Source organism: Chiloscyllium punctatum, chromosome 20 (genome assembly GCF_047496795.1).
Source record: "Chiloscyllium punctatum isolate Juve2018m chromosome 20, sChiPun1.3, whole genome shotgun sequence".
In the NCBI taxonomy this organism is placed as follows: Eukaryota; Metazoa; Chordata; class Chondrichthyes; order Orectolobiformes; family Hemiscylliidae; genus Chiloscyllium; species Chiloscyllium punctatum.
Genome location: NC_092758.1, coordinates 78,021,557 through 78,047,132, shown reverse-complemented (window position 1 = coordinate 78,047,132; position 25,576 = coordinate 78,021,557). Strand labels below are relative to the sequence as shown.

Genomic DNA, 25,576 nt, shown 5'->3' with positions numbered 1-25,576 from the left:
ATTTTCTTTCTTCTCCACTGTTTTAAATGTTGGCCTGCTCACAAATATCTTGATTGCACTCCTGTCTGTACAACCTTCAGTCATTCATATGTAAGGCTAACAAATATATATAATATATATATATACACACACACTTGCTGTTGAGCACAGCAGAGCACTGCCCTCACTTACACCTGTAGCCCACTTTTGCCATATGGTAATTGCTAAAAAATGTGTTGCTGGAAAAGCGCAGCAGGTCAGGCAGCATCCAAGGAACAGGAGAATCGATGTTTCGGGCATAAACCCTTCTTCAAGAAGGGCTTCCTGAAGAAGGGCTTATGCCCGAAATGTCGATTCTCCTGCTCCTTGGATGCTGCCTGACCTGCTGCGCTTTTCCAGCAACACATTTTTTTAGCTCTGATCTCCAGCATCTGCAGTCCTCACTTTCTCCTTTTATGGTAATTGTCCTAACTTTCAGAATACTGACCTATTTTCCTTTCTGAACACTTGGAGATGAGACCAATTATCATCTTCCTACCAGTACCAGCTGTGATCATCAAACTCAACCCTGAATCACAATTTAGCCCTGACTTTAAGAGTCTGGAGATGGATATATTCCCTCTAGGAATTTGGCTTGCTAAGATACTTGGTCAGTTTGCCTTGGGGAGGGGAATAAAGATACTTTTTCCCCTGTGGAGTTAAACAATTAAAAACATCATTTGCTACACCCTGTAAACCATAAACTGTAAGACAAAATCCTTTGGATGGCATGGCACTTCAAACAATAGGTAGTGCTTTAAAAAATTAAAGTATATAGTTGCGGTTTGAGATAATAATCATAACAATGGCATTTTAAACTGTGGGCCACAGCAACCAGGAAGGAGGAAATAGTGGGAAGGAACTACAGATCCCAACAAGCTCCGCGGCGACGCCTCGCAAAGTTGGTCGGGAGCGGCGAGACGTGACCAATGGGAGAGGGTGTTAGTCGAGCGTGCAGCGGCCGTTTGCTCCAATGGGGTGCGCGGATGCTGACAGGGAGGTCGCTGTTGGGAGTGCTCCATGTGAGGGCTGTCGGCCATGCGAGCCGGTCCCTGACGTCAGCGGGAGTGAGGTGGGGGCGAGCGAGCGGGCGGGCGGCAGGCGGACGGAGCGAGCCGTGTGTGGGGAGCGGGCGGAAAGCTCGGTGTGTGTGTGTCGCGAGGTGCTTTGTGAGCGCGCCCGGGGACGAGCGTGTGCGCGCCTCTCTCTCAGTCAGTCAGTCGCTGTGTTGTCTCTGCCTCCTCCCTCCCGCCGAGCAGCAGCAGCAGCACAACGAGAAGAAAATGGCCGACGACCCGACCGCCGCCGACAGGAACGTGGAGATCTGGAAGATCAAGAAGCTCATCAAGAGCCTGGAGGCCGCCAGAGGGTGAGCCAAACATTCATCTGGTCTCTTCCCTCAATCCCCGAGGCGCCTCATGTGCCCACTCCCTCAGTCCCCCCCCATCCCCTCGTCCCTCCCCTCACAGAGTGTGGGGGGGAGAACACCGAGGGCCTTCACATTCACATCGAGCTGCCTCAGAGAATAGGCTGGAGTGAGTGGACGGACGAGGGCCGCCACCCCCCTCCCAGTTTAATTCCCGTTCATATTCCGCGTTTTCGTGTCCACACATCACGCCCTCGTTTATGTCCCCCTCTGTACCGTGGTGCTTTCAGGCGGACATTCGAGGCAAAGTTCACGTCTCAAGACTGTTTTAACACCCATGTGCAGTGTTTTTGTGTGTAAAAAGTCTTCCTCAGCAAGAATGTGTGTGCATATGTGTAAACGTGCATACTTGGATCCACACACATGTGCCTGTACATGTGAGGTTCAAGCAGGAATGTCAGGGCAGAAATCAGGAAATGCTCCCTAGATATTGATGGCAACGAGTGGAGGGAATCCTGTGGTGAAACGTTAAGTATTGTAGCTTGGACAGTTCTGAAACTGTACTGAGAAGGTTACCTTTAATTAATTATCCACCTTAAATGGAAAAAGGTGACAGTCCTAGTCTTGATTTTCTTTTAAAGGAAATGATCAGGATCACTTGCTAATCAGCTGGCCCTAAAGGCAGTTCTGGCAACCCTATGAAATGGTATGAACTGCGTTGCAATTTGTGCCATGACATGAGTAGTGCAAGTGTAATGGAAGGCTGATGGGTTTTCACTTTTTCATGAGGTTATCTTTCTTCAGTTTTAATCTTGTATACAATAATGGTTTGATTTTTGATTATTAGCAGGAATAGGTCTAATGGCAAAGAATGCAGTTCAGTTAATAATTGTTTTCCAGGAGGAGCTTATATTGTTTATTAAGCTGTTATTTGTTATTTATTCTCTTGTATCCAAGATTGTAAGATATAAAGATGTGCAAGTCTGTTCTGAACTCAAGCCCATGTTAAATTGCCAGTTCATTGCAAGCAGTGGTAGTGGGGACCAAAATATTGAGTAAACATAAGTGCCCTAAATAGAAAAGAAAATACTTGCACTAAGTCTGCTTTTCAGGATTCAGTACGATTGATACAAACACTTCTGTATCTGTTCTAATCGGATTATTGTCATTTTCCTTGCAGAGATCAACTGGACATTCTGGTTTTAGGCTAAAGTGAATTTTGAAGTTCCATTAGATATGGTAACAGTTACTCAATGTACTGACCATCAACAACCTTTTTTAATTTACAATGGACATGAACAAGAAGAAATTACTCTCATGTAAAATTTAACACAGCAACAGCAAGTTTTGTCCTTAGTTTGGTAGCGATTCAGCCATTCAGGGCATCACTGCCATTGTACTCTTGTTGGGAAATAGGGGTGGGTTGGCTCTGTTAGCTGGACAGCAATACAGAATGATGTCAACAGCATGAGTTCAGTTTCTAAGCTGAGGTTCCCATGAAGTCTGCTTCTAAACCTCTCCTCTTGCCTGAGGCTTGGTGACCCACAGGTTAAACTGCCACCATTGATCTCTGTCTAATGCGAGTGCAGTCCTATGGTCTCTGGTGAGACCAACATGATTTTGCCTTTTACTCTTGTTGGCTGCCATCTTCATGCATGCATTTCCTTGTGGTGCCAGAATTGTATTTGACTTGTCTTCCTGCCTACAGTAACTCAGATCGTTTAACTGGGATTAGGAATTGAACTGGGTGCCTTTGCATTTATATATTCTTGCAGTGCTCCCAGAGAGTTAACTCCATGCTTGAAAGTATTAGTCATTTGTTTGGGATGACAAATCTCAGAGTTTTTCTTAATACTAAAAATACAGGATTTTTTTTCAAAAATGAAAAATACGTTGATCCAAGTGATATAGGTTTTCTTGTGGTTTCTTAATTTCCTGCTGCAAAGCTTTTCTGAGCTGTTCTCCTGCGTTTGTTAATAGATGTAGAGTGTCCTTGTGGAGTTAACCGTTGCTGTGTCCAATTACAGTGAACTAACCATCAATAAATCAAGTGGAACACTATAGTGTATACCCAAAACATTAAAGTACAACCTGGAGCAAGTAATATTTAAACTGTGTAGTGATCAGGTTAAACTAAAATTAAATGCTGCTCCCTATCTTGGTCAGCATGATGCAGGAGATGGTGAAACTTCAGATGTGTTCTGAAAAATCTGCAAAAACTAATCTGTTTTGATAGATTTGGGGGGGGGGGGGGAAGATTGTGAAAATCTTGGGCTTTTCAGTCTTCAAATGGAGGTGACCTTTATACACCATTCACAACACCAAAATTGGCCATTGAACCTAACTGTTCAATGCTGCTGTTTCTAATTTGCGCAAGTTTCTTCCCCTGATATTGAGCTATTATGTTAGACAAGAAATGTCTCTGGATTGATCAGCATCAAAGATTCCCATCTCAATTTTCCTTCAGATCTCAGAAGAATCTTTTCATTACAGAATGGTATAAAAGGGTAAATATCAAACACTTAATTCAGGTTAAAATAGTCAGAGTAGGGGATACAGAACTCGAGAATAAATTTTTTATTTTATACAGACGTTCATAATGTGGAATGAATTGGATAAGGTAAGGGGAAGACTGGAAAAGTAATTTTATCCAAATAGAGAGAACTGCAGAATTCTGTTATGGAAGGGTATGTGTATTCTCAAAGCATTAGCCTGTAAATACAGCATGTAATCTGAAAGTAAATGGAATGGTGACCTTTATTGGAAAGAGTGCACAAAAAATTGCTAGAATGGTTCCAAGATGAGGAGCTTCGGGAATCAAGTTAGATTGAGGAAGTTAAGAAAACAGAGTTAATATTTTGAGTCCAATGTGATGCTTTGACTCAACTTGAAACATTTACTCTGTTTGTTTGTCTGCCCGCCCAGATGCTGCCACACCTATTTCTCCTGTACTTTTTGTCAGATATCTAGTATCTGTGGTACTTAGACTTCGTTGAAGTTAGGACTGTTTGTCTTCGAGGAGAGGAAGCTGAAAGTTATTTAGTAGAAGCCGATAGGTAGAAGTATTCAAAATAGAGTGTGGACAGAATAGATAAAGAGAAGCTGTTTCTAGTTGTGAAAGGATCAAGAACGAGATCATGGATTTCAAGTAAAACAAAACAAAGAATTGCAGACACCAGAGATCTGAAACAAAACCAGAAATTGTTGGAGAAACTCAACAATTTTGGCAGTATTTATGGAGAGAAAGCAGAGTTAATGTTTTGAGTCTAGCGACTCTTCGTCAGAACTCAGAACACAATACTCAAAATGTTAACTTTTTTTTTCTCTCCACAGATGCAGTCAAACCTACTAAATTTCTCTGGTAATTTCTGTTTTTGTCATGGATTTCAAGTACTTGGCAAAAGGAGTAAAGGTGACAGATGTGTGAAAAATCTTTTGATACAGTGAGTGGTTTAATTCAGGTGTGGTGGAGGCAGATTCAATCAAGAGTACCAGAGTATCACATACAGTTTTGGTCTCCTTACTTAAGGAGGGATTTACTTGCAGTGAAGGTAGTTCGGAAAATTTTCCCGGAATTAGCCTGGGTTGCCTTAGAAGGAAAGGTTGTGCAGGTTGGGCCATGCTCATTGTAGTTTCGAAGAATGAAATGTGATGTGGTTGAAAATAAAAAGAAATTCACGTGAGGCTTGACAGTCGATATCAGGAGAGTATTTCCCCTTGTATGAGAATGTAGATCTAGGTGACACAGTTTAACAATAAAGTTTTTTTAAAGACAGGTTAGATATTTCTTTTCTCTGAGGGATGTTAATCTTTTGAAATCTCTGTGCCAAAGAGCAATGGAGATTGGATTATTGAATATACTGAAGGCAGAATTAAACAGATTTTGATCTCAAAGACAATTGAGAGTTATTGGGGACAGGCAGGAGAGTGGAGTTAAGGAAAGCAGCAAAACAATCCTGCTCTTGTTGAATGGCTGAGCAGATAGAGGAGCTGAATTGCCATGTTCTTTTTGTTTAGAATTTTATAAAACCTAGAATTATCACATCAAGCTTGTGTAAGTCTGGTTAATTAATGACAGTAGGCTATTTAGACATGGCAACATTGCAGTCAAGTGTAGTTCATTCTCCTGCTGATATCCACACGTGTTAAGTTGTTTGGAGTGAAATTCAGGATTGTTGATTCTTTTCCTGACTCCCTGCCCTGCTAATTGTATAGGTGAATTTTCTTCTTGGATTCTCTCGTGGTAACTCTCCTCAGTCTCTGTGATGACATCAGACAAGAGAAGGGAGATATGATGTCTTGTATTCTTCGAGCCTTTCTTGTCTTCTGCCTGTCATCACCTCCCTTGAAGGTGTGAGTTCTGGTTCAGTTATAAGTACTGTACTCATTCTTAAGATCATGAGTTCCTAATCCTGGTCTCTGATCTGGCCATGTTGTTCGAAGTGCCCATTTGCTGATGAGATGTTAAGCAGAGGTCTTGATTACCCCCCTCTGGTGGATGTAGTAGATCTCATGGCATGGTTAGAAGGCGGGCTTGTTCAAGTATCCTGGTCAATGTTTATCCTTCAAGCAAAATCATTTATTCAGCCATTAATCCCATTGCTTCTCTTGGGACCTGAGTATCTGTAGTTTGGGTGCTATATTTTCTTGAGACCAACTGTAATTTCATCTCACAAGAAAATAAAGAAAATGCTTACTTTTCTGTATTATGTTTTTGGACATCACAAAGGACTCTTTATAAAATGCTAATTCTTTCTCTGGTAGGAAGTGTGCTTGTTCACTGGTAGCATGGCACGGACGGAGTACTATGTATGAGACAAATGAATATAGATGTTGCTCTGCATTGTTTAACTTAATTGTGTGGTGATTTGAGATTCTATAGTGGGTATTTGGAGTTCCTGAGGTACTCCTTAATTTGCTGCTTCACTATATCTCATTTACAGATGTGAAGGTATGCATCTTGCGGGTTTAGCTGAGGCTTGCTGAAATTCAAAATTGGAATTGTGGCTGATATCATCGGGTTAGTTTCTTTCTGTTGTCCAGGAGGTGTGAGCAGCCATGTGACTGGTATAGAGTGTTGTTTACTGCAGTTCCAGCAAGATCTTTGAAGTATTCTCATCACTGCAGAGGATGTGTTTGAATTGGCTGCAAGAAATTTCATCAAATCGTGGGCATTTTAGATCTCTGACACAAGAATTCAAAGCATAATGTTCTCATGGATTGTGCGCATGCCTCGAGTCACCTTTACTGTAGGTTTCTGTACACTTGCTCCTGAGTCATAGGTGAAGCTGAGAATGTATTGAATGCTTTATTTGACAGCAATGTGCTCAAATAAAGTCGTTTATGATTCCAATGCCCTGTCAGTCATTGTGTGCAGTCTTTTCACTCACTGCAGTGTGTGATCATCCCTTGATGAGAGCTGTCCTCTGACTGCTTCGTTATTGGCCTCCACGATCACCCTTACCTGCACCTAGTTTGTTTTGTTAATGATAGTTGATAACTCAATTGTTGAATGGTAGTCTGCTCATTTACCCTGTGGGTCTTTAAGCTTTTGGTTCCCTCAGAAACTTGCTGGTATTGTCATGTTTCTTCTCCTACTCTGTTGCTCTCTAATGCAGTGCTACATTACAATCTGAACTTTTTTTTGTCTCACTTGAGAAGAACATCATTTATAAGGTCTAATACTCCCCTCAGCTTTAAACCTCACCAGTAGGTGTTTCACATATACAGAACAACCTCGGTTATCCAAACTTTGTATTATCTGAACGAGAGCTCAAGGTCCCGTAAAAATGTTATCCGAATGATCAGTTATCCAAACAAAATACTCCCTGCCTGTTTCGTTCGGATAATCGAGATTGTTCTGTAATGCGCTTTCCTGTGAAATTATATGACTTAGAATCTTGGAGACATACAGCATGGAAACGCACCCTTTGATCCAACCAGATGTCCTAAGTTAATCTAGTCCTAAATAAATTTAGTCCCATTTTCCACCATTTGACCCATATCCCTCTAAACCCTTCCTATTCATATACTCATCCAGCTGCTTTTTAAATGTAGTGCTAGCCTTCAACACTTCTTCTGGCAGATCATTTCATACATGCATCCCCCTCAGTGCAAAATGTTGCCCCTCAGGTTTCTTTTTAAATCTTTCTCATATTAAACCTATACTCTCTAGTTTTGACTCCCCTACCCTGAGGGAACAACCCTTGGCTGTTCACCCTATCCATGCCCCTTATAATTTTATAAACCTCTATACCAATAGCCCCAGCATATTCAGCCTCTCCCTGTAGCTCAAACTCTCCAACCCTGGAAACTGCCTTGCAAATCTTTTCTGCACCCTTTCACGTTTCACAGCATCTTTCCTATAGCAGGGAGATCCGAATTGAATACGGTATTTCAAAAGTGGCTTAACCAATGTCCTGTGTAGCTGCAACATGACCTCCCAATTCCTACACTCAGTGTCCTCATCAATAAATGCAAGTAAACTGAACACCTTCATTACCATGACTACCTGTGACTCCACCTTCGGGGACCTATGAACCTGCACCCCAGCGTCTCTTTGCTTGGTAACACTCCCCAGGACTTTACTATTGAGTGTATAAGTCCAGTCCTGCTTTTGATTACCAAAATGCAGCACCTCCTGTTTAGCTAAATTTAACACTATCTGCCACTCTTCGGTCCATCTGATTGTTGTACCCTGAGGTAACCTTCTTGGCTGTCCACTGCACAAACCATTTTGGTGTCATCTGCAAACTTAGCATACCTGTTATGTTCACAGCCAAATCATTTGTACAAATGTCAAAAAGCAGTGTACCAGCACTGATTCTTGTGGCACACCACTAGTCACAGGCCTCCAATCCAAAAAGCAGCCCTTCACTGCCACCCTCTGTCACCTTCTTTCGAATCAATTTTGTACCCAAATGGCTAGCTGTCCCTGTACTCAATGTGATCTAACCTTGTTAACCAGCGTACTATGCAGAACTTTGTCAAAATGCATTGTTGAAGTCCACATAGAAATGCCCACTGCTCTGCCTTCATCAATCTTCTTTATCACTTTGTCAAAAAACTTAATCATGTTATTGCGACACAATTGCCCACGCACAAAGCCATGTTGACTATCCCTAATCAGTCCTTTCCAATTACGTGTAAATCCTGTCCCTCAGAATCCCGTCCAACAACTTCGCAGCCACTGACATCAGGCTCACAGTCTATAGTTCCTTGGCTTTTCCTTCGGACTTTTCTTAAATAATGGCCACATTGGCCAATCTCCAGTCTTCTGGCACCTCATCCAACGACTATTGATGATACAAATATCTTGGCAACATATCTTCCCACAAAGTTCTGGGATGTACATCATAGATTCATACAACATGAAACAGACTACTTGGTCTGACCAGTCCATGCAGAACATAATCCCAAACTAAACTAGTCCCTCCTGCCTGCTCTTGGCCCATATCTATCCAAACCATTTCTAGTCATGTTCTTAGCCAAATGTCTTTAAAAGTTGTAATTGTACCCATATCCACCACTTCCTCAGGAAGTTCATTCCACATGTGATCAACCCAGTGTGAAAAATTTGCCCCTGATATCTTTTCTAAATCTCTCTCTTCACCTAACCTTGAAATCCACCATCCTAGGGAAAAGACAACTCTATGCCTTTCGTTATTTTAGAAACATCTATCAGGGCATTTCTCAACCTTCTATGCCCTCATGAAAAAACGTCCCAGCCTTTCTTTATAACTCAAACCTTCCATACCTGGTGATATCCTGGTAAATCTCTCTGAGCCCTCACCAGCTTAATAATATCCTTCCTGTAACTGGGCGACCAGTACTGGACCCAGTATTCTAGAAGCGGTCAGGTCCCAGGGATTTATTCACTGTTATGCATTTTAAGATGTCAAGCACCACCACCTCTGTAATATGGACACTTTTCAAGCTATTACTATTCATTTCTCCAAGTTCACCTCTTTGCATATCCTCTTCAGTGTGCAAAATGCAAGTTTAATATCTCACCAGTCTCCTGTGGTTTCTGCATAAGTGACCTTTTTGATCTTTGAGGGGCCATATTCTCTCCCTAGTTACTCTTATGTCCTTCATGTCTTTAGTACAGTCCTACTGCTCTTTTAGGGATTTATTTGATCCCAGCTGCCTATACCTGATATTTGCCTCCTTTTTCTTGACCAGAACCTCAATGTTTCTAGTAATTGAGCATTCCCTATACCTACCAGCCTTGTCCATTACATTAACAAGAACATATTGTCTCTGGACTCTTGCTATGTCATTTTTGAACAGTTACCACTTTTGGTGATGTATTTTGCCAGTTTTCATGACTTAAATCAGAATGATATTTCAGAGAGTACTTGTGATGCTTGAGCATGATGCAAAGTTATGGCAACATGGCTAGAGTAAAGAGTCAGTTGTGACTGTAGGGCTTTTACAAAATGAGGGGAGCTGTCCTTTTGGGAATCGCAATAATCACAGCTGTGTTCTTCTAGGGATGCCATTGTAACCCCTTGATGAATGTCTATTTGTTCTGCTTCATCAACTTTAGGGAGGATTTGTTTGTGTATTCGGAAAAAATGTTTTTTTTTCCCCTAAAGTTCATTCTCAAATTTAATTATGTGGAATAATTAAAAATGCAGTATTGGGTAAAAGCAGAAGAACCACCTATTCACTCAGTCCTAGTAAAGTAACTGCCAACATTTCAAATATACAGTCAATGCAAACTATAAATCCGAGTCTTCTGTGCTTTTTGGTGAGATATTCATTAAGTATCATCCTTTTGTCATGTTCAACCCACTTCTGAAAATAGGTTACTGTGCATTTATATGGTTTAGAACTTTTATTATTCTGTACAGTATCTGCTTAGAATGATTCTTTTGGCTAACAAATTTCTTTTGATATGCAGTCTGGTCACAGTCTTCAGATTAATTGCTGCTCATCTAATTTGTCTACAAAAATTATCCCAAGAATGGACTTCAGAAAATGCTTTTTGTGCCAGCAGTGCCTATATTGTTTATAATTCAGTGAGGGAACTATAATCTTCACATTTGTAACCTTTCTGAAGAGGCATGTTTCTTTTAAGGCATTGTCTTTATTGTGCTATGTGTTCACTGTCCTGCTGTTGTCAAGGGGTTGTATGTCTCCCCTTCCCAGCTGCATGATCATTAGGGGTATAGTTTAATTTTTAAAGAGTTTGCCTCCCTTTCCTGGTTGTAGATGTGCTGGAATTTTAGATTCTTGCCTTCCACATATTTAGTTTCTATTAGGTGATGGAATCCTGCCTTGAGGGCCATGATGAATGTGATTAGTGTTTGATGGTCTGTTTGTCTGAGTGCAAAGGTTTGCTTATCCTTGCCCATTTAAAGAACATTCTTAAGTAACTTTTAAAATAACATTTTGAAAATCTCTATCTGTGCTTCATTTCCATTTTCACAGTGCTTATTCTCTGATGAAGACTTTACTAACATTAATTCTTCTTTTTTCATTTGCTACAGCCTTGACATGTTGGCTTCCTCACTTGGTAGTGTGCATGCCCTAGATCAGAAGCTCATGAGCCCAAACCCCTCTTGAGGATGAGTATGTGCAATTCAGGCTGATTCTTCATTGCAGATTTGAGAGAGTGGTTGAAGTTACCATCTTGTGTGATTTAGATATTAAATCAAGGCAAGGCCAGTCTGACTCTGGAAATGTGAAAAACCATGTTGAATTAGTTATTATCATTTGCGTGTGTGGATTTAAGCTGTATTTTGATTATTGGCTTCACTTTATATGCTGACTGGAATTCAGGAACAAGTCCTTGGCTCTGGTGCACTTTGATATGATTTGAGAACATGAAAGGTGCCATATAAACATCAAGAATAACACACTTTAGAGCCTGTGGTTTGTATAATACACACAGGTGGTATTCCACTCTTGGCTGAATATCTTGCCAGCAGCAGGTTCCATGTCATCTAATTCTTTTGACTTCATTTCATGGGACTTTAAAGTCTAATGGTGTAATGTACATGCTATAAGGTGGTGAAGCTGAATTATAGTCTACAACTTAATCTACTTGTTCTTTTTTTCCAAGCTATAAGTAGCCATGTTTCCAATCCTCAATGTAGATGCACTTCGAGCAGTGAAGTCAGATTGGCAGTAACTTGATTTGGCCGAGAGATTGCAGTCATTCTAATAATGCAACAAAGTCCATATTTTGGATTCCAGATACCTGCTACAAAGATTGATTCATTTCATAAAGCAGTTGGTAGACACTGACTTCGTGCAGAAGATGGAAATACATTCAGTGGCAAACGACACTGTATTTTTCAAAACTGTCCATCATTTTGCCAAAAATATTCAGCTATAGAGGCTGAAGTAAATCTTGATGTCAGCACTTGTAGGATGTCTATGATACATACGTATATTAGCATGCTTTGAGATCCTGGTACAGCACACTTGAATAGAACCTGGTGTGTGCTTTGAGTATTTAGTAATGTCTGATGCGCTGGATTGCCCTTAGAATGTGTCCAGGATTGTATGTAATGAAGAAAAATTGAATCTTGTGTTACAGCCTCATACTGTACATTTTGTATGCTTACTTCCAACATAAAATTTCTGATCCTTTAATTAAGATCTCTACATCCTCAGGTTTCTGTACCATCCCACTTGGCTGCAGTTTGTTTATTCCTTCTAGTGGCATTAACAAGTATTAACAACATATGTCTTTTATTTCTATTCCCTATAATCCCAGGACTGTACTGAATTGTTTGGATATGATTTGATCTCACCCCACCGCAGTCTTGAAGCTTAATGTTGCTTGATTTCATATTTTAAATTACTTTTTGCTTCATTTATGTTCATAAAAATGTAAATAGGAAAAAATGTAGGCCACAACGCCCATTAAGCCTTCTCCCCATTCAATTAATTAATTGTTGAGCTTCTACATGGGCATCACTTTCCAGATTGATTTTCATATTCCTCTGTCAATTTCAGTCTTAAATGTGTTCATTGAATGCATCCACAGCTTTTTATGTAGAGATTTTCAATGACCTACAACTTCCGAGTGAAAATGTTTCTCCTCCTCTCAGTCCTAAATGTCCCCACGCTTTGTATTCATTGACTGAAGAGGCTAGCATCTTCAATCTTGTCAAGACCTTAACAATTTTGTTTCAATGACATAACTTTTTACTTCTGTCAAGTGCATAATGTACAGGTTGATTCTACTCAACCTATTCCATGGCTAGCTCTGTGTCTCACCTGAGCAATCAATTTAAATCTTCATACACTCTTTCCAAGGTATAGATGTACTTTTTTGTGTCAGGAGACTAAAACTTTACACATACTTAATTCAGTGAGATCTCCCTGAGGTCCTATTGCTTCTTCCTAAACTGCAAGTCAAGGTCAACATTTTATTTGCTATAGCTATACATTAACTTGCTGTGATTTGTGCACAGATGCACCTGGATTCCTCTGAACAACAATGCTTCTTAGTCATTTAAAAATATTCCTCTTAATTTTCAATTTATTTGTTCAGAGATTTATACATTGGCTAGGCAAGCATTTATTGTCCTTCCCTAATTACCACTGTAGAGGTTATGCTGAACTGCAGTTTGATATGCAAGTAGACCCACTGTGCTGTTCAGAAAGGATTGTGTTAAGATTTGTCACTCGGGTGCCGGTTGCAGATGTTGTGGGTATGTTTGCTGAGCTGTGAATGTTTGTATATGTTTGTCCCCTTTCTAGGTGACATCCTCAGTGTTGTGAAGCACTGCACTGTTTTGAAAGGAATTTATTTTGTTTCATTCTGCTGCTTCCGGCTATTCATTGCAGTGGTTGGTATATTGCGGATAGGAACCAGCAACCAGAAATAGTGGGAACAAACCGAATAAAATTCCAACCAATACAGAACAGCAGTGTGTCACTGGAGGCTCTGTAGCACTGAAAATGTCACGTAGAAAGTGGAGGAAACGTTTGCAAACCAACCTCCCAGCTTGATGAGCGTACACACACAAACTGTTAAGCAAAAGTTTGAGGATATTGATTGACCAACCCATCATGATTGAAAGGTGCCATAATTCCAAGTGTAAATTGTGGTTGGTTCGGGAGGGGAACTTGAAGGTGGTAATGTTCCCATGAGTCTAGATTAGAGCCATGCTGGAAAAGCACAGCAGGTCAGGCAACACCCGAGGAGCAAGAAAATTGAAATTTCGGGTAAAAGCCCTTCATCAGGAATTGTTCCCATGAGTCTACTTCCCTTGTCTGTCTAGGTGGTAGAAACTGTGGACTTGGAGAGTCCTGTTGAAGGACCCTGGAACTGCTGCACTGCAATCGTGTAGATGGTACATGCTGCTACTGTGTGTCAGTGGTGGGCAGAGTGTCAATCAAATGGGTTGTTGAGCTACTTTATTGGACCGGTATTGATGAAGGCAGGTGGAGACCACTCTAATACACTCCTGCCTGATTTGAGCCTTCCAGTTGAGGGATCTGGGTTGGGGAGTTATGTGAGTTACTGTCTGAAGAATTCCCAACTCTCTGACCCGCTTATGTGGCTGGTCTAGATCACTTTTTGGTCACTGGTAGCTTCACGATGTTGATGGGGGAGATTCATGGAAATGCAATTAAATGTCAAACAAAGATGGTTTGATTCTCTTGTTACAGATAGTCGTCGTTACTTGCTGCTGTTCAGACCAAGCTTCCATGTGTTGCTGCTTAAAGATATGAATTGTTTCAATATCTGTGTGTGAATAATGCTGAACATAGTGCAATTGACAGTGAACAACCATACTTTTGATCTTCAAATGGAGGGAAGATTATAGATGAAGCACCCGAAGGTGTTTAGCCCTTGGACACTAGCCTGAGGAACTCTTGCTGTGATATTACGGAACTGAGATGTTTGACCTTCAGCAACTGCGCCCCATCTTTCCCCATGTTAGGTATGTATTCTCAAATCAGAGGACAGCTTTTCCCCAGTTCCCATTGGCTTTAGTTTTACTTGGGTTTCTTGATGCCACATTCAGTCAATGTTGCCCTGATGTCCATGACATTCACTTTCTCCTCATGTCTGGAGTCCTGCTCTTTTATCCATGTTTAAAGCAAGGCTGTATTGAGGTAAGATGTTGGATTGGCCTGGGGAATCCCAAAAGGCTTAATGAACAAGTCATTGTTGCATCATGCGACTGTGATAACACAGCCAACAATACTTTGTATCATTTTGATGATCTAGAGTGTACTGATAATGCAGTCACTGGTTAGGTTTGGGTTTTTTTTCTGGTGGAAAAGACATACCTGGGCAACTTATCGTGCAGCTGTGTAGATGTTAAATATTGTAGCTGAACTTGATGTGCTTGGATAGGGATGCTGTAAGTACAAGTCTTCTATTGCCAGATTATTGTCAGGTTCTACAGCCTTTGTGAGATCCAATGTTTTCTGTAGTTTCAAGAAGTCAAATAAACTGAATCAAATTGACTGAAGACTGGCATCATGATAGTGCAGCCAAGGGCTCTGTCATCTGATAGTGGTGAGCTCGAGTTTGAGGAAAATGTAGACATTTCTGAGGTCACCTGTGGGAGGTGGCAGCATTAGAATACATGTGACAGACGGAGGAACTGGGAGAATAGTATGGAGTCTTTATTGAAGCAAAGTGTGAAGATGTATCGTCAAGACAACAACTGTGGAAGTCATTGCGCTTGTAATGGATGCCGATGGCTAGCCTTTCCCCAGAAATTGAAGCAGATGTTAAGGAAGGGCAAGGGGAACCAGGTGAAAGTGAGAGGAGAGTGGGAATTGGAAGAAAAATGGATAAAACCTTCCATTTCCAAATGAGAACGGGAAGCAGCACCAGTGATTTCATTGATGTACTGGAGAAAGTTGCAAGGAGGGCCCAAGTAGGACTGGAACAAAAAATGTTCCACCATACAAAGAGGCATAACTCCGGGCCCAAGCGGATAGGCATGGCCACACTTGGATCTGGAGAAGTAGTTAAAAATGAAGATGAGTTTGGCTGGGTATGGTTCAGGCCTCCTTACCAGAAAGAAGCAAAGTGCCCCCAAGACCATATGGTGGTGATTGGATGTGTAAAGGAATTGCATGTCCACAGTGAAGAAAGGCAACTGGTGCCTGAAATTGGAAATAATGAAACTGATATAAAGCATCCAATGAATAGCAGATGTAAGTGGGAAGGGACTGGACAGAGGGTTAGAAGTATCAATCAAGGTAGAAAGAAATAAGTTCCTTGGGGCAGGAGCAGGGAGAAACAATGGGACTGACCAGGCAATTCCATTTGTAGATTTTGGGGAAATAGGTAGAAGCGGGCTGTTTGGGGGAGGTGGAGGGAAGGTTACAAATAAGATTAATTACTTACCATTGTAGACACAAAAATAGTCTGATAGTCAATGGTGGGATCATGATCCAAGGGGAGATAGGTGTCCAAGAGATGGGACTCATCCTCCACAATGTAGAGATTAGGATGCTAGACAATAGTACCACCCTTGTTGACAAGGTTATAAAGTTGGATCTGAGAGCACGGAGGTCGTGGGGGGGATTTGAATAGGTGAGGGTAGCAGAGAAATTAAGGCAGCTGATGTTGTATCGACATTTCTCAGTTAACAGGTCAAGTGCACGTTGAAAAGCCATTTGGAGGATATCAGGTGGAGGGAGAGTGTTCGGGTGAATGAAAGGATCTGTAGGTTGGAGGTAGGATTTTAGTCCAAAGAAATGGGTGTGGAGGTGAATGTGATGGAAGAGTTTAACATCATGTTTGTGCCCAAAATCCGTTGAGGTGCTGAGGGATAAAACTAGGTCCTTTGCTGATTACAGAACATTCAGCATCAGAGAGCAGAAAGGATAGTAAAATCCTGACTCTTTAGGAATTGGAGAAGAGATGGAGACAAGGAAGGAAGGTTCCAGAGGGGCCTGGGGTAACCTCTGAGTTGTTGCAGCTTGCATTCCTTAATGCCTGAAAAGAAGCTAAAACGTTTCTTATTGGAATGTTGAGCAGGCTGGAGAATGAAGTAGAACTAGGGGCCAGGCAACCCCGAGCTTCACTGTAGCAAGGCTGAGACTGAGATATTAGCCAGGGTATCAAGTATCAAGTGGCAGGCTGCAGGAATCTGGGAATCGTTTTTGTACGAAGAACATAGGTGTTCTGCATAGTGGTCACCCATTCTGTGTTTCATCTCCCCAACATGGAGTAGACCACATTGTTAGCAGCAAATGCAAGTAGACTGGATAGTGAAATGCAAGTAAAGTGCTGTTTCACCTGAAAGCTGTGTCTGGAGCCTTGAATATTAAGGGCGGGAGTAAAAGGGCAGGTATTGCACCTTCTGCGATTATATGGGAAGGTGTCGTGTGGATGTGAGGAGGTGTTGGCGTTGGAAGAGGAGTGGTCCAAGCTATCCTGGAGGGAACTGTTCCTTTGGAATGCTGACAAGGGAGAAGAATGGAATATATGTCTTATATTGGCGTCCTACTGGAGGTGGCGGAAATGGCAGCTAATGGTCTGGGAAGGGGATTAGGTCCAAGACTAGAATAGGTCTTTGGGACCAGAGGCAGTCTTTGGCCATCTGCCTATTGAATCTAGAAAGATAGGGCTTGGACAATAAAGATGCCACAAGACACGTATGTGTGTGTGTGTGTGTACACAGCTGTCAGGTGTGGTGGGAGGTAAACGTTGGAGCTCTAAGGATCGTGGAAGAGGGGATAAGAGGCAAGAAAGATTGAAATGCTGCAGACAGGAACGAAGGGGAAACTACAAAGACAAAAGTTTCAACCTACTAATGAAACCACAGTCAGTTAACTAGGGTCAAAGCAAACTTGAAATCCCTCAAATAATTAATTGCTTATTAATATAGTGTGTCCAGTTTAACTGTTTGGGGAAAAATGCAGTGGATGCAATTGTGTAAGTTGTTAAAATGGAGGTCTGAGGCAAATAAAAAGAAGTGAAATCTCGCTTTGTAAATGTGACGGCAATGTGTTAGCTATGACTTACCAATCTAGAATAAATGTGTTTTGAGTGCTGGTTTTTTTTATCATTACTTTGAAAAAATAATGCTTTTGATGTTAACTTAAGCCAGTGCCAATTTAATTACTATGGTGCCCAGAGAATCAATAATTTCCTGTTTTGTGGCTTTGAAAGATTGCTCATAATTATTGAAGATATTGATGAATCTTTCTAAATGTGATCCTCAAAATCCAAATGCCAAATATTAACATGTACTAGATACTATATTGCTATGTGATTGCATCGCATAGGCAGTGAAATAGTGAGGTTGAAAAATTAGCCATTGAATGTTATGGAGTAGCCCTCAGGGCACATGGTGTTGCATATGCCCTGCCTTTCACTATGAATAAATTCTCATTTTTCTTGAATGACACCAAGTACATGAGTGAAAATTCCCTCCAAATAATAAAAGGTTGACAAGCATCCAAACCACCGCCACTGGGTCCCAGTGTTAGGTTCTTTTTTTCTTGAGATTCTTACACACTTGATGCAACTGCAGTATGCCAACTTGTAAACCTTCAAAATTTATTAAGAAAGTATAAGCTATGGAGGAACTCGTAACACTCTTAACTCTTAATACTCTTCACAATGCTTGTGAAGCCATGTTAAGGGATCTCTCTGAACAAAGGAATAGTCCTTTTATACAAAATCTTTACATCACAGTCAGTAATGGCCACAAGGCAATCCCCAGATATCCTCCACAGTCACACGCCACTCAGGACACAATGTAGTGATCACATCATTTCCAGAAACAATATCACATAAATCATCTCTTAATGGTCAAATCTGTTGTGAATTGTTTTTTTAACTGCAGGGATTAGTCAGAATTTTAATTGCACTGTTCTTATTGATTTCTGAATAGGGGATGATGATGTTCTTTTACTCTGAACAACTAGGAAATGGCTCTGAATGGCAAGGGATGGGAATGTAAATTCCTTACATGCTACCTGCAAGACGGAGGCTTAACACCCTAGCCTTGGGTCATCTGATTTCCTGCACATCAGCAGAGCAAATTAACTCTTTGTTACTCTGTCCTAGTGAGATATTAATCATGGAGTATAAGAACAGAAATAAGCTCTTCAACTCATTGTATCTGCTCCACCACCCAATGAGATCGTAACTGATCTGGTAGGTTTTCGTACTGGTTAAAAATTTGTCTGTGTTGGCCTTGAATGCAATCAACAGCCAGACTCAACAACCCTCAGCAATAAAGAATTCCACAAATGTACTACCCTCAGAAGAAAATCCTCATCATTGCCTGAAATAGGATAAAACTGAGATTATGTAGTTGAGTTCTGGACACTCCCACAAGAGAGACAACCGATCAGTATCTATCATATCAAACTCTCTCTCAGTCTAGTGTTTCAATTGGATATTCTCTGTCTTCAATCCAATGAGTAAAAGCCCAACCAACTCAATCTCTTTATAAAAAGATCCTTACCCAGAATCGTCCAAGTGAATTTTCTCTGAGCTACCTCGAATGCATGTATATCTTTGCTGAGATCAGGGTATTAAAACTGTTAGCAGTAATCCAGATGTGGTGTCACTAGTTCCTTTATTTAGTTTTAGCAAAATCAGTTTTTACAGGCAATTTGTTTTGAAGAAAAGGCCAATAGTCCATTTGCCTTCAATGTTACCTGCTGATTTGTATGCTGGCTTTGTGATTCATGCGTGAGACCTCCAAATCTATTTGCAGCTTTTCGCAATCCGTATTAGAATAATATTCAATTCTTCCTGTCTTAGTACATTGTCTCATGTATTTTCCAACTCCTTCAACTTGTTTTTTGGCATAACTAGTATTTGCCTTCCCACTATTTTTGTTATTTGCAAACTTGGTGATTCTGCATTCATACTGGCATCCAAGTCATTAATATCTAACTGAAAATACCCAGTTGTCCAAATTTTCTTGTCTTCTATTCATTCCTGTATCCATGATAATATAATATAATACCCACAACAACTGGAGCTTTTATCTTAAATGAATGTTTTTAAATGCCTTTGTTGCTGCATCTCTCTCTCCTTTATCTCACCTGCTTGTTGTCTCCTCATAGAACTCTTAACAAATTTGTCAAGCATGATTTCCCTTTTATGAAGCCATTTTACTTCTGATGGATTATATTATGCTCTACTTCTTGCATCCTTGGATAATAGACTCCCAAATTTTCCCAATGATGTGTTAAGCTAACTGGCTATAGTTATGTTTTATTTTGTCTCCTTCTCTTTTAAATGAGGATATTGCATTGGCAGTTTTCTAGTCCTCTGGAACTTTTCCCAAATCCAAGGATCCTTGAAAGATTGCTACCAATGCAGATACTGTTACTGCAGCTACTTCCTAGAATGTAATCTAACAGGGGGTTTATTGACCTTTGGCCTTATTAGTTTCACTTGAAAAAAGGTATTAGGGACAGATGTTGTATTTATTTTCCACTTACTCATTTAACTCCATGATTATTTTGTATTTTAGGAATGCTGTAAGTGTCTTATGCTGTCAAGAATGATGCATAATATTTAGTCAACTCTTCTGTCATTTTGTGGTTCACAATTAGTATTATTTCACAAATCTCAATCGTTGAAGGGTTGCATGTTTATTCTGGCTTCTTTTCTTGCTTATATACTTAAGGAAGATTTTACAGTCTGATTTTATACTGCTTGTTAGTTTGCCTTTATTGTTTGTTTTCTCCCTTTTTTTGATCATCTTTTGTTGGCTTCTTAAATCTTTCCCAATCTCTGGTTTGCCGCACCGTATCAAATTGAGTCAAAAGATGTACCATCATAGTTGGGTTACCCCCTCATTAGAATCCTCTTTCCTTCTGGGGATGTATCTTTGTTGTGAGCTATTTTCTTAAACATCTGCTGTGATTGTGAAAGGAACTGGTAACAAGGGCAAGAGGTGGCTGGCTCTCTTGTTTCTTTGTAATGCATACACATGGTGAGCCTCCTGCCTGCCACTCAGTTGAGAGCAGCAGGATGAGACCTTTAACTGAGCATGAAATTGCCTCATTTGGTGCAGTGGTTTTACACCACAGACTTAGCTTGGAAGTAAGGAATGGCATGGTTTCCATCTGATCAAATGTCACTTCCAACATCAAACTTGAGAAGTCTCAAGATTCTGTATGTTGTCTTCAGCTCTGGCTAATGTCCCAATTTAAGCTTCAGTGATGAAGGGATTGTTCCTTGTTAAATACTGCACATGTTGTACCACTACTGGTTTGAAGATTTCATGTATTTTTAAAAAACTACTCAAAAAGGGAAGATTTGTCCCAGGCACAAACTCTATTCCTTCGCACTTGCTCAGCTACCCATGTTTAAAGCTCTAAAGTAAAAACAGCTAATGAAACTCAGCAGATCTGGGCACGTCAGCAGGAAGAAAGCAGTTTTAACATTTTGGGTCCAATGACCCTTTGTTCTAGCTGCTAACAGTTCTGATAATGTGGTATTTATGCTGAAGATGAGGTTTGGAGGGCTGAGGACAAGGGAGAGGTGAGCAGATCGGTTAAGGTGGAACCTAGAGACAGAGATATGAAAGGGGTGGGTAAACAAGGACAGAAGAAGAGATAAGTGATAATAGCTAAGATTAGGGGAAAATGGGTGAGTTGTCCTGAAGACGACCCATGTAATGTGGTGATAAGCCGAGGAGAAGGTGAGAATGGGTGACAGTGCTAAAAGTACCTCATGTCATAACAGGATCTGGTGTGAGGTGGATTAAAACAAAAATGACAGGATGGAATCAGGCTGTAAAGTTATGGAATTTGATCTTGAGTCTGAGAGGCTGCATGAGATGTTGTTCTTTGAGCTTATGCTGACGCTCACTGGAACACTACAGCAGGCCTGTGACAGAAATATTAGTGTGGGAACACATTGACACAGGTTGAGAACCCTTTATCCAAAATCTGAAAACCTCAAGTCCAAAGGTTTTTTGTCAAGTTTTTTTCTCATTAACAAGGTTGTTTGGCATGCAAAGAGTTTACCCAAGTCGCCACCCACTTGTGTGTCACGCAGATTAGATTAGATTCCCTACAGTGTGGAAACAGGCCCATTGGCCCAACAAGTCCATACTGACCCTCTGAAGTGAAACCGACCCCTCCTAATACACCTAACACTACGGGCAATTTAGCATGGCCAATTCACCTAACCTGCACATCTTTGGATTGTGGGAGAAAACCAGAGCACCCGGAGGAAACCCACCCAGACATGGGGAGAATATGCAAACTTCACACAGAAATTGCCTGAGGCGGGAATTGAACCCACTGAGCCACTGTGCCACCCTACTGGAAGCAGTGTATGGCAATCTATAGTTGATGGAGCTGTGGGAGTTGGTGGTTTGTAATGGATATCTGTGGCCAGTCTATCCCCTGAAATGGAAGCATGTCGAGGAAGGGAAGGAAGGAGTCAAAGATGGACAAAGGTAAGGGCAGGGTGAAATTTGAAAGCAAAGTTGATAGTTTTCCAGTTCAAAATGAGAATGGGAAGCACTTGATGATGTCATCAATGTACTGAAGAAAGTGTAGGGAGGGACAAGAGTAGGACTGGAACAAGAATGTTCCACATACCTGACAAAGAAACACATAGCATTGGCTCATAGAAATACCCATGCCTATGCCTTGGACCTGAAGAAAGTGAGGAAAGTTGAAGGAGAAGTTGTTTAAATGAAGATAAACTCAGCTACGCAGAAGAAGGTGGATGCGGATGGTTCAGGCCTTCTTTCCAGGAGGGCCCTGACACCATTCTGATGGAGGGTGGACATGTGAAATAGTTGCATGTCCAAATTGCAAATTCTGAAACTGACATAATGTCAGAAGGATCGTGGATGGACATGGGGCGGGACTGGACAAGGGGAGAAAAAAGTAATCATAGAATTATATAGAACGGAAACAGACACTTTGGTCCAACAGTCCATGCTGAACATCATTCCAAACTAAATTAGTCCCACCTGCCGCCTTCTGGCCCATATTCCCCCCTAAATCTTTCCTATTCATGTATCTATTCAAATGTCTTTTAAACATTATAATTGTATCTACATCCACCACTTCCTCTGGAAGTTCATTCCACATGTGAACCACCGTTAGGTAAAATAATTTGCCCCTCCAAGTTTTAAAAAAACTTTTCTCCTATAACCTTTTAAAATGTACCCCCCCCAGCCTTGAAATCCCCCATTGTAGGGAAAAGACAATTACCATTAATTCAATCTTTACCTCTCATTATTTTATAAACTACTTTAAGGTTGCCTCTCAACCTCCTACACTCCATTGTAAGAGGACCCAGACTATCCAGCCTTTCGTTATAACTCAAACCTTCCGTACCTGGCAACATCCTGGTAAACGTCTTCTGAGCCCTCTCCAGCTTAACAATATCCTTCAATAACTGGGTTACCAGAACCGGACACAGTATTCCAGAAAATTAGATTAGATTACTTAGTGTGGAAACAGGTCCTTCGGCCCAACAAGTCCACACCAGCCTGCCAAAGCGCAATCCACTCTGATCCATTCCCCTACATTTACCCCTTCATCTAACACTACGGGAAATTCAGTAGGAATTGAACCCGGGTCTCTGGCACTATGAGGCAGCAGTGCTAACCGCTGTGCCACCGTGCCGCCCAGAGGCCTCACCAATGTCCTGTACAGCCTCAACATGACTTCCCAGTTCCTAAACTGAAAGGACTGAGCAATGAAGGAGAGTTTGGAAGAAATAACTTCTGTGGGGCAGAAACTAATAAAAGGAATGGGTCTGCCGGGCAGTCCTGTTTTTAGATTTAGAGTAGAATTGGATGCTCTTGTGGGAAGTTCCCAGCTGAAATGATATCGGTGACAGTTGTGGATATAATAGTCTGATGCTTAGTGATGGAATCGTGGTGCGGGAAGCGATAAAAGGAGGTGTCTTAAAACTGGCACTCGGCCTCTACAATATAGAAGTTAGCATTCCAGGTGACAGCAGCATCACCCTTGTCAGCAGGCTTGATGACAAAATCAGGGTTGGATCCGACCATTCTGAGTCAGTTCAGAGGGGGGTAGAATTGAATGGGTGTGGAGTCAGAAATTAAGGCAAGCAGTGTCACGTTGACAGATCTCAATGAACCAGTTAAGTGTAGGTAATAGACCAGTGGGAAGACTTCAGGTAGAAGTAATATGGAGTAGACCAGAGGGATGGGGAGGAGACTTTTATCAAAAGAAATCGAGATGGAGGTGGGTTCAACATCATGTGCCCAAAATTCATTGAGGTGGGGGCGCAGAGGAAGAACGCTGAGACCTTTGCTGAATACGAAGCATTCAACATCAGAGGGTGGAAGATCAGAGGTAGTAAGTGGAGTCCAGAGAAAAGATGGAGTCAGAGGGCAGGGAAGGGGAAGGATGTCCCATAGGAGTGGGTATCAGAGTTATTGTAGCTCGCATTTCTTAATGTCTGAAAGGAAGAGAAAAAGTTTGTTTGAAACTCAAATGAGGATTGAAGTGGGACTGGGGGAGCAAGACAATTTTGAGACAACATGAGATGCTGCTAGTAGAGAGAGGTTGGGTGTGCATCTGAGGATGTGGTGAAAGCACCTATCTGAGGAGCATTGAAGATCACTGAGATACCTGTGATTCTGGGTTGATTTGCAACATAAAGATTGAAATTTTAGTTTGAACTTACGTGAGAGGAGTCTGAGCCAGAGGCAGTCAATGAGGTAGAGAATGTGGCTGTGGAAGGAAGTTTTAACGAAGACTTTGTTAAATACTAGAAGAGAAAAATGTAAGTAAAAATAGAGAATAAGAAATAAGACTAGAATGGAAATCCTGTCAGAGAGGAGCAGCACTACTTCAAGGTGGGCATACCTGGAAAAGATGTCAGTGAGTTAAACACTAAAATAGAACAAGGAATTGTGGATACTGGAGATCTGAAACAAACAAATTGCTGGCAAAACCCAGCAGTTCTGGCAGCATCTGTGAGAAGAAATCAGTTAATGTTTCAAGTCTAATGACTCTTCAGAACTATTAGCAGCTAGGAAGAAGTGATATTATTGCTGAAGTCTTAATTTGGCTGGGAAGGGGACAGGTGAACTGATATGTGGTAATGGAGCCCAGAGTCATAGAGGTATGAAAGGAGAATGCAAACAAGATTGTGGATAGCTGACCAGGACAGAAGAAATGCATCCCCCAAGGCACCCCCTGATATGTTCATAGAAGGTGTAAGACCTCCCCATCCTTAACTTCCAGAGCCCAAGGACTACTTTCCAGGTGAAGCAATGATTTACTTGTACTTCACTCAAACTAATCTTCTATATTCACTGTTCATTGTACATTGGGAAAATGAAACCCAGCCAAGGTGACTGCTTTGCATCACTGACATTCTGTCCACAAAAATGATCCCAAGCTTCTAGTTGTCTGCACTGTCAATACATTTCTGTCAGATCTGCTGCAGTATTCTAGAGAGCCACAGCACAAACTCCATGAAGAACATCTCATTTTCCGTTTGGGGACTCTGCAGCCTTTCGGACTTAACACTGAATTCAATAATTTGAGAGCTTGATTCCATCCTTCTGTTTGCTTTTTACCCATCTTGCGCCCAGTTCTGTTATGACATGGCCTCCTTTAGCATTGTCACATTCTCATCTACTCCGAGGCCTTTAATCCATTTTAAGTGGGTTGCCGTCAGTACAGATCACCCATTCTCTCCTACTCTTAGCTGCTATTGACATTTATTTGATGTGTCTTCTGTCCTGGCTTGCTATCCGCAATGTCCTTGATTGGTTATCCCTTTCTCTTGCTCTCGTTCCATCTCTATACCTCTGAGCTCTTCATCTATTTTTATGCACACACGTCCACCACCACCATTGCCCACCACCACCATCACCAACCTCGTCTTCGTAAGTATTTTTTCCTAGCTGCTGAGTTTTGATGGTCATTCGACTTGAAATGTTAACTCTGCTTTCTCCCCACCAATGTGCCCAACCTGCTGAGTTCCACCAGCAATATCTGCTTTTGTTTCAGAGCTGTAGACTGAAAATATTTCATGGTGAATACTAAGTACGGGATCTCTGTATAGAGGAGGACTTGTTTTCATGGACTTTGAGATGTCTCTGTGTGGTGTATAGACATTTGGGCAAATGATGCTCAAAAGGGCAGACAAGGTGAATTGGAGGTCTTTCTGTTCTCGGTGAGACCTCAACTTCATCTAGTCAAATCCTGATGACTTCTCTCAACTTCTCCATGACAATGATCCTTTCCCATTTTGGTTGGTGA

The 25,576-nt window shown here is 41.3% G+C and overlaps 1 protein-coding gene across 3 annotated transcripts in view; it reads left to right on the top strand.

Moving 5' to 3' along the window:
• Positions 1–997: 997 nt before the first annotated feature.
• LOC140492208 (eukaryotic peptide chain release factor subunit 1) overlaps positions 998–25,576 on the top strand; it is a 66,918-nt gene continuing 42,339 nt past the window's right edge. Inside the window, exons 1-2 of one of the 3 annotated variants that reach the window (XM_072591094.1) lie at positions 998–1,090; positions 1,278–1,387. In XM_072591094.1, the coding sequence (XP_072447195.1) occupies positions 1,302–1,387 (86 nt within the window). In that variant the 5' untranslated portion in view covers positions 998–1,090; positions 1,278–1,301. The other 2 variants (XM_072591095.1, XM_072591096.1) reach the window with 2 other exon arrangements.